Source organism: Macaca nemestrina, chromosome 6, assembly GCF_043159975.1.
Source record: "Macaca nemestrina isolate mMacNem1 chromosome 6, mMacNem.hap1, whole genome shotgun sequence".
In the NCBI taxonomy this organism is placed as follows: Eukaryota; Metazoa; Chordata; class Mammalia; order Primates; family Cercopithecidae; genus Macaca; species Macaca nemestrina.
This window is the reverse complement of record NC_092130.1, coordinates 109492693-109506850: the sequence shown is the minus strand read 5'-3', so window position 1 is coordinate 109506850 and position 14158 is coordinate 109492693. Positions and strand designations below refer to the sequence as shown.

Below are 14158 nucleotides of genomic sequence, written 5' to 3'. Positions count from 1 at the left end.
CCCACTCCTTGTCTCCGGTGATCCTTCTGCCTTGGCTCCCAAAGCCCTGGGCTTACAGATGTGAGCCACTATGACTGGCTCAAACAAAATCTTTTAAAAATAATTACTTTAAATTGTTTTTCTCTCAATAATAGATCTTTTCAGCATACTTTCAAGTTTGTGATATTTGTTCTTGCTCCTCTATAAATTTATTTTTATGGGTTAATTATTGAAAATTGTGAGCTTGGGAATAGATTTTTTAAAAACTAACTTTCTCTTATCTGGGCATATTCTCTGAGTCCTTTATGCCTCTCACAGTAGCTGTTGAAACCTTGTTTGTCTAGTGTCAGGCACTGGGCATCAGCATTGTCTATAGTTTGGCAGTGAGAGCATAAATCTGGTTCCAGGTCTTTGTGGCAAAGTAAGGAAGGAAATGGCTTTCAGCATCTTTGTTTAAGAATATGTTTCTAATTGTAGGCTCCTGCATTTGATGTTGCTTATATAAGTTTTTGAGCAATTTTTATTCCTTCTTAATACATTTTATAGCTAATTTATTTTATTTTATTTTATTTATTTTATTTATTTATTTTTTGAGACGGAGTTTCACTCCTGTTGCCCAGGCTGGAGTGCAGTCGCACAATCTTGGCTCACTGCAACCTCCACCTCCCAGGTTCAATCAATTCTCCTGCCTCAGCCTCCCTAGTAGCTGGGATTACAGGCATGCACCACCACGCTCTGCTCATTTTGTACTTTTAGTAGAGACAGGGTTTCACCATGTTGGCCAGGCTGGTCTCAAACTCCTGACTCCAGGTGATCCACCTACCTCAGCCTCCCAAAGTGCTGGGATTATAGGCATGAGCCACCATTTTATAACTAATTTTTAAAAGTAAACATATTGCAACCATGTAGTTAACCATTATCACTTAAATAAGTGCTGTATTAAATTTCAAAATTTTCTATTCCATTCTTTCCTTAACCAACAGACATAAAATTATATATTAAATCCTAAAAGTATAATTTCATAATTTGATATTTCAAAAATATACCTTATGGATTTATTCTGGTATTTGTGGCAAGTATTTCTAATAGCTTTATTTGTAACAATGTTTTAAGAGGACTGATATGAGTGAGGCAGTTTTTTTAACTGTATAATTTCTTGCTGTATAAAGGATAGCTCTACGGTCTCCTAGAGATCATATGGAAATTTTACTGTTTATAATACCTTCACAATACTGAAGTTAATCAAATAAAAATTCACTTATTTTCACAGCATAGCACAACCATCACTATAAACCCATACTTATTTTTGTTGTATAGTATTGGTTATTTCACTGACATCAGAGATTTTTACCCAATTAAAGTCAAAATAGAAATTGATGAAAAACCCAAGAACCAACTTAAATATGTGAAGATCAAACCAAACGAAATTATCATTGTTATTTAACAGGAATGTCTCCAATGTCTAGCTACTTACTGGATGTGTCCACTTAGATTTCTGGGAATCCTTTGAAATTATCTGGAATTTTGAATGTTTTTGTGTATGTGTGCATTTGGGGTAGGGTCCATTGCTTTGATTAGATTTTCTATGGAGTCTTTATCTTTTTATGTACCCTTTCCCCATCCCAGATCCTAAGATGCCTCAGTATAGGAACTGTGTCTTTCTCTTCCTACATTCCCAGTTGATAAATTATACCCTCAGGCCAGATGCAGTGGTTCACGCCTATAATCCTAATACTTTAGGAGGCTGAGGTGGGAGGATCACTTTAGCCCAGGAGTTGGAGACCAGCCTGGGAAATATGGCAAAACCCCATCTCTACAAAAAATACAAAAATTAACTGAATGTCTGTGGTCCCAGACACTCAGTGGTGTTGGGGAAGGAGGGTGCTGAGGCAGGAGGGTTGCTTGAGCCTGGCAAGTTAAGGCTGTAGTGAGTTGTGATTGCACCACTGCACTCCAGCCTGGGCGACAAAGCCTGGGCGACAAAGCAAGACCCTGTCTCAAAAAAAAAAAAAAAAATTATACCCCAGTGTACTTCGATAAGTGCTCAGCTCACATCCTTACCGTTCTTAATGATGCCAACTGGAACAGCCAAGTCCTGCACTAGATGCTTTTTCTTGGTAGCCTTAGGAGCCTTTATAGAAAGTATAAAATAAAATTTTAAAAAAACTTTTATTGGCATGAGAATTCACTGGGTATGAGGTATTTGGCTTAATACTGATTTGGCAAGTCCTGTTGTGTGGTAATATTTTGGTCTCCATCCGCAGTGGAAAGGACCATGCTAGACTTTCCCCAGCATGTATCCTCTGACAAAGAAGTACGAGCAGCAAGTACAGAAGCAGACAAAAGACTTTCTCGTTTTGATATTGAGATGAGCATGAGAGGAGATATATTTGAGAGAATTGTTCGTTTGCAGGTAAGTGGTATTATAAATCCCTTTAAAGAGGGGAAAACTACAACAAAAAAGAACCTTCAATCATCAATAAAACATACTGATTGGATTTTCTTAGATTTTGTTTCCAATGATTATAATACCATAATGGGCATTATATAGTATTACATAATGTTAATTGTATCGTTGAGATTATGTTGAGCTGCTAATTCCATTCAATTAAAGACCAAATGTAGAAGAGGGAACATCTGTAAAGTTAAGGCTTTTTAACGACATTATGAACTTAATGGTTGCATGTAAGGGTTATCTTAGACCAAATCAATTAGAAGCAAATGGAATCAAGTTGTTTATCTTAAATCTCTTGTGGTTTGGGAACCATAATATTGATGACATACTGTTGATGCTGTATGCCAGTCATTGCTGTCTGTCATCCTTACATTTTTGAAGACTTGCAGAAATTATGGATAAATGTTCTAGGTGGGTCTGCCCAAGTGTATTTGATCTTTTCACCAGTGTTGATTTGCCTCCTAGCAGTTTCATCATGCCTTGCTTTCAATGTTTATTTTCATGACACTTCAGCAATTTGTTTGGAAAAAAAAGAGTTTTAAAATTCCAGGCATTTTTTGTGTGTGTGTTTAATTTTGCATGTTTCTTTCTGCAGAATCCCAATTCTTTTTTTCCTTTTTAGCAGACCATGACAAGAGTTGAAATATTTTAAATTAAATGGCATTTTAATTTGTAACTCATTATACAATGTGTAATCAAGATTTAGACATATAAGGTATATATCCTGTTTATTTTCTCATGTCAAACGTGCATTTTTCATCCTGTAATTGATAATCATATAATTCATAATAACTGATGAAAGTAACTTATGAAAATAACTTTATGATTATTCTTAATTAGCTAAATTGTTCTTCTTGCTCCTTTTGACCGCAGTTATTCTATGTGATTTGAATCATGGCCTTTTTAGTATCCCCATTTTATTTCATCCCCAAATTACTTTTCTTTCTTGTTCTGTATTTTTTGATGTAATTTGGATTTTTTCCTAGAATTTCTAGTTTCCTTTGATTCATCCTATTTTCATCATGATTTCTAAGTTCTCATTTGAAATAATGTTTTTTATTTCACATTCTGTGATCTTATGAATGTTACCAAGGTATGAAAGGTTTGTCACTTTAGATTCTTTGTCATAGAGTACTTTTAAATTTCATATATTTGAGACCAGCCTGGCCAACATGGTGAAACTCTGTCTCTACTAAAAACACGAAAATCAGCCGGGCGTGGTGGCAAGCACCTGTATTCCCAGCTACTCAGGAGGCTGAGGCAGTAGAATTACTTGAACCCAGGAGGCAGAGGTTGCAGTGAGCCGAGACCATGCCATTGGGCTCCAGCCTGGGCAACAAGAGCAAAACTTCATCTAAAAAAAATACAAATTAATTAATTAATTAAAAATAGAAAAATTAGCTGGGAATGGTGGTGAGTGCCTGTAGTCCCAGCTACTCGGGAGGCTGAGGTGGGAGGATTGCTTGTGCCCAGGAGGTTGAGACTGCACTGAGCAGTGGTTGTGCCACTGTACTCCAGCCTGAGTCACAGAGTGAGACCATGTCTCAGAAAGAAAAAAAAAAATCCACACATAAAGGCCTCATTAAGCTGGATAAAGAGGATCTTAAATTTATGTGATGTCAGCAATTTCAGGCCTGCTCTACTAAAATTAGGATGCTCTGAATAATATTCCCAAGATACCAATAATGTATATAATAATCAAATATATTATCCCAATTGGATATAAAATGTTATTTTAGTTCTGTTTTCCACTTAAAATTAATACATAGCAAAGTGAAATTACTTTTCATAATTCTTCATGCAATAAGGGCTCCAGTTACCTATTGATGCATAACATATTACCTCAAAATTTAGTGACCTGAAATAGCAACAATCATTTTCTTTTCTCTCACACTTTCTGTGGATCAAGAATTCAGAAACGAATTAGTTGGACAGTTCTGACTTGGGGTCTGACGTGTGGTTTCAGGCAGTGGTGACTAGGGTTGAAGCAGGTAGGAACTAATCAGGCATCTGTCGTTATTCATGTAGTCTCAGGGGTATCTGTATTTGTCCATTTTCACACGGCTATAAAGAGTACCTGAGACTGGGTAATTTATAAAGAAAGAGACTTAATTGACTCACAGTTCCACTTGGCTGGGAGGCCTTAGGAACTTATAGTAATGGCAGAAGGCGAAGGGGAAGCAAGGCATGTCTTACATGGTATCTGGAGAGAGAGCGCAGGGGAAGCACCAGGCACTTATCAAGCAATCAGATTTCGTAAGGACTCACTCACCATCACGAGAACAGCATAGGGGAAACCACTCCATGATCCATTCACTTCCCACCAGCTCCCTCCCTTGACATGTGGGAATTACAATTTGGATTACAATTTGAGATGAGATTTGGGTGGGGACACAGCCAAACTATCATTGCGCCCCCATCCCCTCCCAAATCTCATGTTCTTTTCACATTTCAAAACCAATCATGCCTCCCCAACAGTCCCTGATAGTCTTAATTCATTCCAGCATGAACTCATGAAGGGGTGGCCTGCCCCTCCACACCTGTGGGCGTTTCTCGTTAGGTGGAACGAGACACTTGAGAAAAGAAATGAGACACAGAGACAAAGTATAGAGAAAGAAAAAGTGGGCCCAGGGGACTGGCGCTCAGCATACAGAGGACCCACGCCGGCACCGGTCTCTGAGTTCCCTTAGTATTTATCGATAATTACCTTTACCATCTTAGAAAAAAGGGAAGTAGCAGGATAATAGGATCATCATAGGGAGAAGGTCAGCAGTAAGACATATGAATAAAGATCTCTGTGACATGAATAAGTTTAAGGAAAGTGCTATGCCTTGATATGCATATGCAAACACCTTCATAAACCTTTTTAGTGCATAAAGAGCAGCATTGCGCTAGCAAGTCCCACCTTTCGCCCTAAGGCGGTTTTCTCCTTTCTCAGTAAACAGAATATACAATCGGTTTTACCCTGAGATGTTCCATTGCCCAGGGACGGGCAGGAGACAGATGCTTTTCTCTATCTCAAACGCCAACAACCGCCAAGAGGCCGCCTTTCCTCTTGTACTAGTCCTCCTCAGCACAGACCCTCCACGGGTGTCAGGCTGGGGGACGATCAGGTCTTTCCCTTTCCACGAGGCCATATTTCAGACTATCACATGGGGAGAAACCTTGGACAATACCTAGCTTTCCTAGGCAGAGGTCCCTGCGACCTTTGGCAGTGTATGTGTCCCTGGGTACTTGAGATTAAGAGAATGGTGATGACTTTTAACCAGCATACTGCCTTCAGGCACTTGTTTAACAAAGCACACCCTGCACAGCCCAAAATCCTTTAAACCTTGAGTCACCACAGCACATGTCTCTTGCAAGGACAAGGTTGGGGGTAGGGTCACAGATTAATGGCATCTCAAATATAGAACAAAATGGAGTCTCTTATGTCTACTTCTTTCTATATAGACACAGTAACAGTCTGATCTTTCTTTCTTTTCCGCACAACTCAAAAGTCTAAGTCCAAAGTCTCCTCTGAGACAAGGCAAGTCCCTTCTGCCTATGAGTCTGTAAAATCAAAGACAAGTTAGTTACTTCTAAGATGCAATGCAGGTACAGGCATTGGGTAAATGTTCACATTCCAAATGGGAGAAATTGGCCAAAACGAAGGGGCCACAGGCCCTATGCAAGTGTAAAATCTGGCCAGGCAGTCATAAATCTTAAAACTCCAAAATCTCCTATGACTCCATTTCTCACATACAGGGCACGCTGATCCAAGAAGTGGGCTCCCATGGCCTTGGGTGGCTCTGCTTCTTGGTTCTCAGGTTACAACCCCTGCGGCTGCTTTCACAGGCTGGTGTTGAGTGCCTGCAGCTTTTCCAGGTGCAGGGTGCAAGCTGTCATGGATCTACCATTCTGGAGTCTGGGGGGCAGTAGCCCTCTTCTGACAGCTCCACTAGGCAGTGCCCTAGTGGAGCTCCACCAGGCAGGAGAGAGAGTGAGCTCAGGGGAAGCATCAGACACTTATAAAACAACTAGGTCTTGTGAGAACTCACTCACTATCATGACAGCATGGGGGAAACTGATCACATAATCCAATCACCTCCTACCATGTCCCTCCCTCAATACATGGGGATTAAAATTCAGATTACAATTCAAGATGAGATTTGGTTGGGCCACAGACAAATGATATCAGTGTCTTAGTTAGATTGGGCTACCATAACAAAATACCATAGACTGAATCCTTTAAATGACAGAAATTAACTTTTTCACAGTTGTAGAGGCTGCAAGTCCAAGATCAGTGTGCCAGCATGGTTGGGCTCTGGTGATAGCCCTCTTCCTGGCTTGCGGATGGCTGCTTCCCTTCCCTGCTGGCCGTTCCTCAGTGTGTGCACATGGTACAGGTTGGGAGGTGGGGGACAGGAAGGTCGAGGGGAGAGAGAGACAGGGAGAACTCTTCTTCTCTTCCTGAAAGGCCACAATCCTGTCAGATTAAGAACTGCCCTTCTGACCTCATTTAACCTTAATTACCTGCCAAAAGCCTATTTACAAATACAGCCACACTGGGGATAGGGCTTCTACAAAAGAACTTGAAAGGACACAGTTCAGTCCATAGCACAGAGCATCTCCATGTGGTCCATTTGTGTGGGGTAATTTGGGTTTCCTTACAGTGTGGTGGTATCAGGATGGTAGGACTTCTTTCATGAGACTTTGCTCTGACACGAGTGTTCCAGCAAGCCACATAGAAGCTACTTTGCACTTATGACCTGTCACAGAAGTCACATGACATCACTTCTGCCATACCATATTGGTTGACAAGTCACTGCATTCTGCCCAGATTCAAGGGACACCACATCTCAGTCTGGGGAGTATCATTTAATTAGCAGTCATGTTTCAAAACCTTCAAAATAGGGGAGGAGGTGGGGATGGTTAATGAGAACCGAAAGAAAAAAAATAGAATGAATAAGACCTGCTACTTGATAGCACAACAGGGTGACTATGGTCAATAATGACTTAATTGTACATTTGGAAATAACAAGGTACAACTGGATTATTTGTAACACAAAACATAAATGCTTGAGGGAAGGGTTACCCCATTCTCTGTGATGTGATTATTACATATTGATTGCCTGTCTCAAAACGTTTCATGTGCCCCATAAATGTATACACCTACCGTATACCCACAAAAAAGTTTTTAAAACCTTCAAAACAAATAATTTGTTGACTAAATGGATGGAAGAAATTACAGTAGAGGGTAAGACTAACCAGTGTGTTGTGGTCCTCTTTTCTCTCTCCCAGTATATGACTACTAAGACTGCCTTACATTTGTATAGCAATATGACTCATATAACCTTGATTCCAATCTAATGAGGTAGGCTTTTTTATAATGTAAGTGGAGAAACTGAAGCTCAGAAACAATAACTTTCCAAGAGCCACATCACTGGTGGGTAAGTGCTTGCCAAAAACCATGTAGACTGTTTGTTAAACCCTTCAAGGGAGGGAGGTATCATGTTTGATTCTATTTTGCACCTCTGGCAGAGTGCCTGATGAAAAGCAATCGTTCAGTAAATGTTCGTCAAACTAAAGTGAGAAAGCAGTTAGTGGCAGATCCAGAAAATAGGCCTTCAGTACTTGCTGGGACATAAGTTACCCATTTGGAAAAATAAAATAAAATTGAATGTCTTCCTTGCAACCAACTGAAAAGCAATTCCTAACGGATTAAAGTCATAAAAGGCTGGAGCTTAAAGCTTCTAGATCCCGTACGGGAAGATATCTTTATGACATCTGGGCAGGGATATATTTATTAAGATGCAAAAAGTGCTAACTACGAAATATAAGGCTAATAAACTTGACTATGTTAAAATAACTTCTATTCATAAGGAAAGGTAAAAAGAGTTCAAATACTGAGAAAATAAATTTATAAAACATTAAACTAGTGATGCATTCAGGATAAAGAACTACTACAATCAATAACAAAGAAACATCCCAGTAGAAAAATGGGCAAATGATATGAAGAAATATTTCAACAGAAACACACATAGCAATTAAATGTATGAAAAGATGTTCAACTTTATTAGTAATCAGAGAAATGCAAATGAAGACCATAATAAGTTACCATTCTTCGCTCACAAGATTGGCAAAGATTAAGAAAACCAACAATGCCAAGTTATCTTGGTGGATATGGATCAACAAGAATGTTTGTGCACTGCTTCTAAGAGTGTAACTGATTCATCACCAAGTTGGAGAAAAACTTAGTATTAGAAAGTTGGAGCTTACATTCTCCACAACCTAGCACATCCTCCCACTCCTACCTCAGTATTTACCTAGAGATACCCTTGCATTTGTGCAAGATAATATTGAACAACCCAGATTCCCATCAGCAAGAAAATGGATCTATAAATTGTGGTACATTTATGCAATGGAATATTTTATAGCATTAAAATAAATAAGTACAACAACATGGAACACTATAGTTGAATCTTAGTAAAAGTAAAGGAAAGAAATTGCAGAATACTGCATGCAATGTGATACTTTATAAAGCTCAAAAAGAAGCAAAACTGTACAATATATAAGTGGTAAAACCGGAAAAAATTGTTTATCACAAAATTCAAAAGAGTAGTTATTTTTTGCACAGCTTACCTGTTGCATAAGTAAATGCAATGGTATTATTAATGTCCTATTTTATAAGTTCAGGGGGGATTTAATTTGTACTCACTACATATATATAGTTATATTCATTTGCAGATATCAGGTTTCACATAAAAATTTAACATATATTAAATGTATCCTTAATTCCACCAAGAAAAAAAAAAGACAAAAAGCAGTGAAAACAAGGACTTCCTCATCCTTTTAAGCTAAAAGAAAGGCCAAGGGTCACAAACCTGCAGTTATGACTGCAGGTATTAGTATTTCCCAGTTCTTACAAGGGCTTCACAATCGTTGGTTTTTAAAAAGCCAACAAACATCAAAGACGATTTCGTACCTGCTCTTTCCAGCCATTTTGGTGAGAAAAATGTACAGTGTCTTCATGTCAAAACAATCAGGCATATTCTATTCCAGTGGCCTGCTAAGGAATAAATGCACAAGAGGAATTCTTTCATGAAATAGAGGCTGAATTATGCAAGCTAAATTTGAGGAGTACAGTGATCTATTGTAATTTTTTTTTTTTTTTTTAGAGTGGCAAGCTTTGGTCTTGCCAATTCATCTGAGCCAATTAGTGATTTAAATAGGAAAACTTTAATGTTACAGTGCAGATGAATAGGTCATGAGATTGAGTATATGATTTTAAACATTATGTAATCTCTCCTACTTGACCAGCCATGGAGACCCAGCTCCAAATACAAGAACCAGAACCAGCCGGGTATGGTGGCTCATGTCTGAAATCCCAGCACTTTGGGAGGCCAAGGTGAGCAGATGGCCTGAGCCCAGGAGTTCCAAACCAGCCTGGGCAAGATGGCGAAACCTCGTCTCTACCAAAAATACAGAAATTAGCCAGTCTCATAACCCAGTCTCTAAATAAATAAATAAACAAACAAAAATTTTAAAATTAAGTTAAAAAAAAAAAAAAGAACCAGTATTGTAAAACAGTGACCAAAAACCAAAAAAAAGAATGATATTCCAAATTCGTTTGCAATTTAATTCCTTTTATTTTCCATGTCTTCCTGATTTTTGAAATATGTAAGTCTAGTCATTGATCATAATCAATACTACTAAACTTGTAATTTTGTTGGGTCTTAAAAGCCTAGGGATCCAGATATAAAGCATCAACTACCTTGGCTTAGTTTCCCCATTGGCCAGGCACCCTTCTTTTGTGCCCCCCTTTTTTCTAAGTACTTACCTATTTTTTAAACGTGCTGTGTGATATTGATGTTATCTATTAATATGTCTTTCTTTTCCTTCATGTGACTTCAGGCTCTTTAAGAATATTCCTTTTTGTTTCCTTAGTGCCAGGAATAAATAGGAGCTCAGTAAATGTATGTTGAACTGAACTAGCCTCAGTGAAAATGTATCTTTATGCAGTGTGATGCCTCACTTAAGCAGCCTCACACTGTGGCTCACAGAAGCAGTGAATCTTGCGATGGCATATTGAATTAGTAGTCAGCAAGGGGTGTTGGCTATATCCCCCTAGCCCAGGAGTATAGACAACTACCTAAGAATGTCCTCTTCACAGTGTAGTAAGATAGCAACCTTACAGTAAATGTCATGGACTGGGGCTGGGGGTAAGGGGGAGCAGAAGAACTAAATTACAAATATAATACAATTAGTTATTTCTCTATTTTAGTTTAATTTTTTTGGTTTGGGTTTTTGTTTTTTGTTTCTGGGTTTTTTGTTTTGTTTTTTTTTGTTTTGTGTGGTTTTTTTTTTTTTTTTACAAACAAAGTCTTGCTCTGTCACCCAGGCCGAACCGTAGTAACACGATCTCAGCTGACTTCAACCTCCGCCTCCCAGGCTCAAGTGATTCTCCCACCTCAGCCTCCCAGGCTCAAGTGATTCTCCCACCTCAGCCTCCCAAGTAGCTGGGACTACAGGCACATGCCACCACACCCAGCTCTCTTATCCTGTTAGAATTTCTTAGCAAATTCAGAGTTCCTAATTCTTTTTTTTTTTTTTTAAATGAGGTGGGTTCTCACTCTGTCACCTAGGCCAGAGTGCAGTGGCGCAGTCATGGCTCACTGCAGCCTGAACCACCTGGGCTCAAGTGATCCTCCCGCCTTGGCCTCCCAAACTGCTAGGATTACAGGCATAAGCCACCACGCCCAGTCCTGAATTCTGTTTGTTTTGTTTTTTTTTTTTGAGACAGGTTCTCACTCTGTTGCCCAGGCTGGAGGGCATTGGCTCAATCTTGGCTCACTGCAACCTCTGCCTCCTGGCCCAAGCAGTCCTCCCACCTCAGCCCCCCAAGTAGCTAAGACTACAAGCACACAGCATCATGCCCAGCTAATTTTTGTATTTTTTTGTTGTTGTAGAGACAGGGTTTCACCATGTTTCCCAGGCTGGTGAACTGAACTCAATTGATCCTCCCACCTCAGCTTCCCACAGTGTTGGGATTATAGGCATGAGCCTCCTTGCCCAGCCCTGAATTCATTTTTAAAATGATATTCAGAGAAATATATTATCTTAATCTTCATAGTTCTTTTAACGGCCTTGTAATTTCTCCTTTGTATAGTACAGAAAATCCCACTGAAATAATTTTTTATTTCATATTTTAGAAACAGAAAATACGAAGTTCTTGTGAAGAAAAAGACAAAGTCATGAGACACAAGATGGGGAGGGTTTGGGGGAAATTAAGAAACTCAGTATTTGGCCAGGCATGGTGGCTCATGTCTGTAATTCCAGCAGGTTGGGAAGACGAGGCAGGTGGATCACTTGAGCTCAGGAGTTTTAGAACAGCCTAGGCAACGTGATTAAACCCCTTCTCTACAAAATATACCAAAATTAGCCAGATGTGGTGGCATATGCCTGTAATCCCAGCTACTTGGGAGGCTGAGGTGTGAAGATCTATTGAGCCTAGGAGTTCAAGGCTGCAGTGAGCCATGATCACACCACTGTACTCCAGCCTAGGTGACAGAGTGAGACCCTGTCTCAAAAATAATAATAAACTCAATTTTTTGTGATAAAATTTTAAAGAATGATTAAGGATGGTATTATAGTAAGTAGTATGGTACATTGGGAAAAACATTAAACTAGAATTTGTAGTGTTGTTTTTTTTGTTTGTTTGTTTTGCTATTTTGAACCATTAGATAGATATATGATCTTGAGAAAATCATTTAATCTCAGTTTTCTTGTCTGTAATGTGAATATATAATCATACTTGTGAGAGAGATGCAGAGAGAGAGAGAGAGAGAGAGAGAGAATACACATTCATATTAAAACTCTTTGTTACAGGAGGAAGTTAGGGGAAAATTAAATCTTTTCACCACAGAGACTGAAATAAGGTTCCATACTGTCAGATCATATAAATTTAAAAATCACTTCTGAAACTTTAGCCCTCTACTCTTTAAGCAGAAAAACTTCACCTAAAGAGGTCTATGGCCTGGCTGAGATTCAAGGGGAGAAATTTTTGTTAGGAAGGAAGGTGCAATTACAGCAAGACAGTCTGGAAGTGTTGGCTGATTCCCTCTTAGAAAATCCTTGGGCAGTAATTCTGACCTTGCCTGGGGATTGTAAGAGAATATTACTATGATCAACTCTGGGAGAGGAATGTGCTTAAGAAGCACATTTTAGAAGTGCCTTACTCCTACCAGAGAACTCTGGGGATTTCCCAAGACCTGTGTCTGCGTTGCAAGGAGTGTCTGGTTATAATTAGTCAGATTTCTGTTGTGTCATTTTTGTGGTAAGTTAAAGATTTCATTACAGTTAATCAGTCATACAATGTATAAATTTATATATATATATATATATATATATATATTTTTTTTTTTTTTTTTTTTTTTTTTTTTTTTGAGACCTGGGCCAGAATGCAGTGGCGCAATCTCAGCCTACTACAACCTCCACCTCCTGGGTTCAAGTGATTCTCCTGCCTCAGCCTCCCAAGTAGCTGGAATTACATGCACACGCCACCACACCGGGCTGATTTTTGTATTTTTAGTAGAGATGGGGTTTTGCTGTGTTGGCCATGCTGGTCTCAAACCCCTCACCTCAAGTAATCCACCCAGTTCGGCCTCCCAAAGTGCTGAGATTACAGGCATGAGCCACCACTCCCAGCCTAATTAGTCATATTTTAATTAGACCTAATTCAGGGCTGATTTTTCTCAGACTATCCTTCTACCTGTTTGCACCTGTATCATTTATTTTGGGAATAAGTAGTTTTAACTTTAACATAGACTATGAGTTTTGAGTTCATATCCTGAATATATTTTAGGCTTTCTAAAATAGCAGCCCTGCTACATGCTGATATGGCAGGTTGCAGCCTACCTAGTATGAGAGCCCATCCTCATCAAGCATAGCCATAGGGTAGGAATTCTGCATTCTTCAGCTGTTGAGGCTTTGTCATGAGTCTGTGTCCTGAGCTTATGGCCAAATGTGGCCCAGGAACCCAAGTACACACACAGCTGTCCCCCTGTATCCTTAGCTTCTCACCGGCTCCTTTCCTTGCTGGGATGGCCTTCTGCTCTGGACCTTAGCCTGCTCGCCTGGGTCCTTAACAACTTACCCAACTCTTGCCAGGCCCTTCTCACCAAGGATTCCTCCCAACTCCCCTGCACATAACTACAGCCTGGATTCTCCCTAGCTCTACAGCTTGCAGTATTACACTGTCTAGAGATTCCTGTTGCTGTGCCTCACACTACAGGACAGACTTCCTGGCACTACTAAAGCCAGCCTAGATCAACCCAAGTTAATCACATCCTTACAAACACTGTGATTGGAGCTGCTGGCCACCCTGAGGGAACCAGCCCATAGCCCAGTTAGCTCCCTGGCCATTGTGGGTTTCTTCCCTTTGCAGGCACCTGCTGCTAGCATCCCTTTGTGCACTAATACTAGCTAGGGAGGGTTCCAACTCCAGTCATGCCAGCATGCACAAATTCTCCAGGGACACAAAGGGTGGTTTCTGTGGAAAAAGGAGCTTATTTTCTGCCTCCACTGAGGATATCCTCAGAGTAAATATATGCACAACAAATGCTTTAGTACTGTGACATAAAATTATTTGTTGGCCAGGCATGGTCACTCAAACCTGTAATCCCAGCACTTTGGGAAGCCGAGGCAGGTGGATCACTTGAGGCCAGGAGTTTGAGACCATCCTGG

At 39.7% G+C, this 14158-nt stretch overlaps 1 protein-coding gene across 4 annotated transcripts in view; it reads left to right on the top strand.

Moving 5' to 3' along the window:
- The window catches only part of LOC105499489 (neurolysin), a 103845-nt gene that overhangs the window by 35535 nt on the left and 54152 nt on the right, over positions 1-14158 (top strand). For all 4 annotated transcript variants that reach the window (XM_011772076.2, XM_011772078.3, XM_071098859.1 and 1 more), the window contains one exon: positions 2244-2392. In XM_011772076.2, the coding sequence (XP_011770378.1) occupies positions 2244-2392 (149 nt within the window). The remainder of the gene's footprint in view (positions 1-2243; positions 2393-14158) is intronic.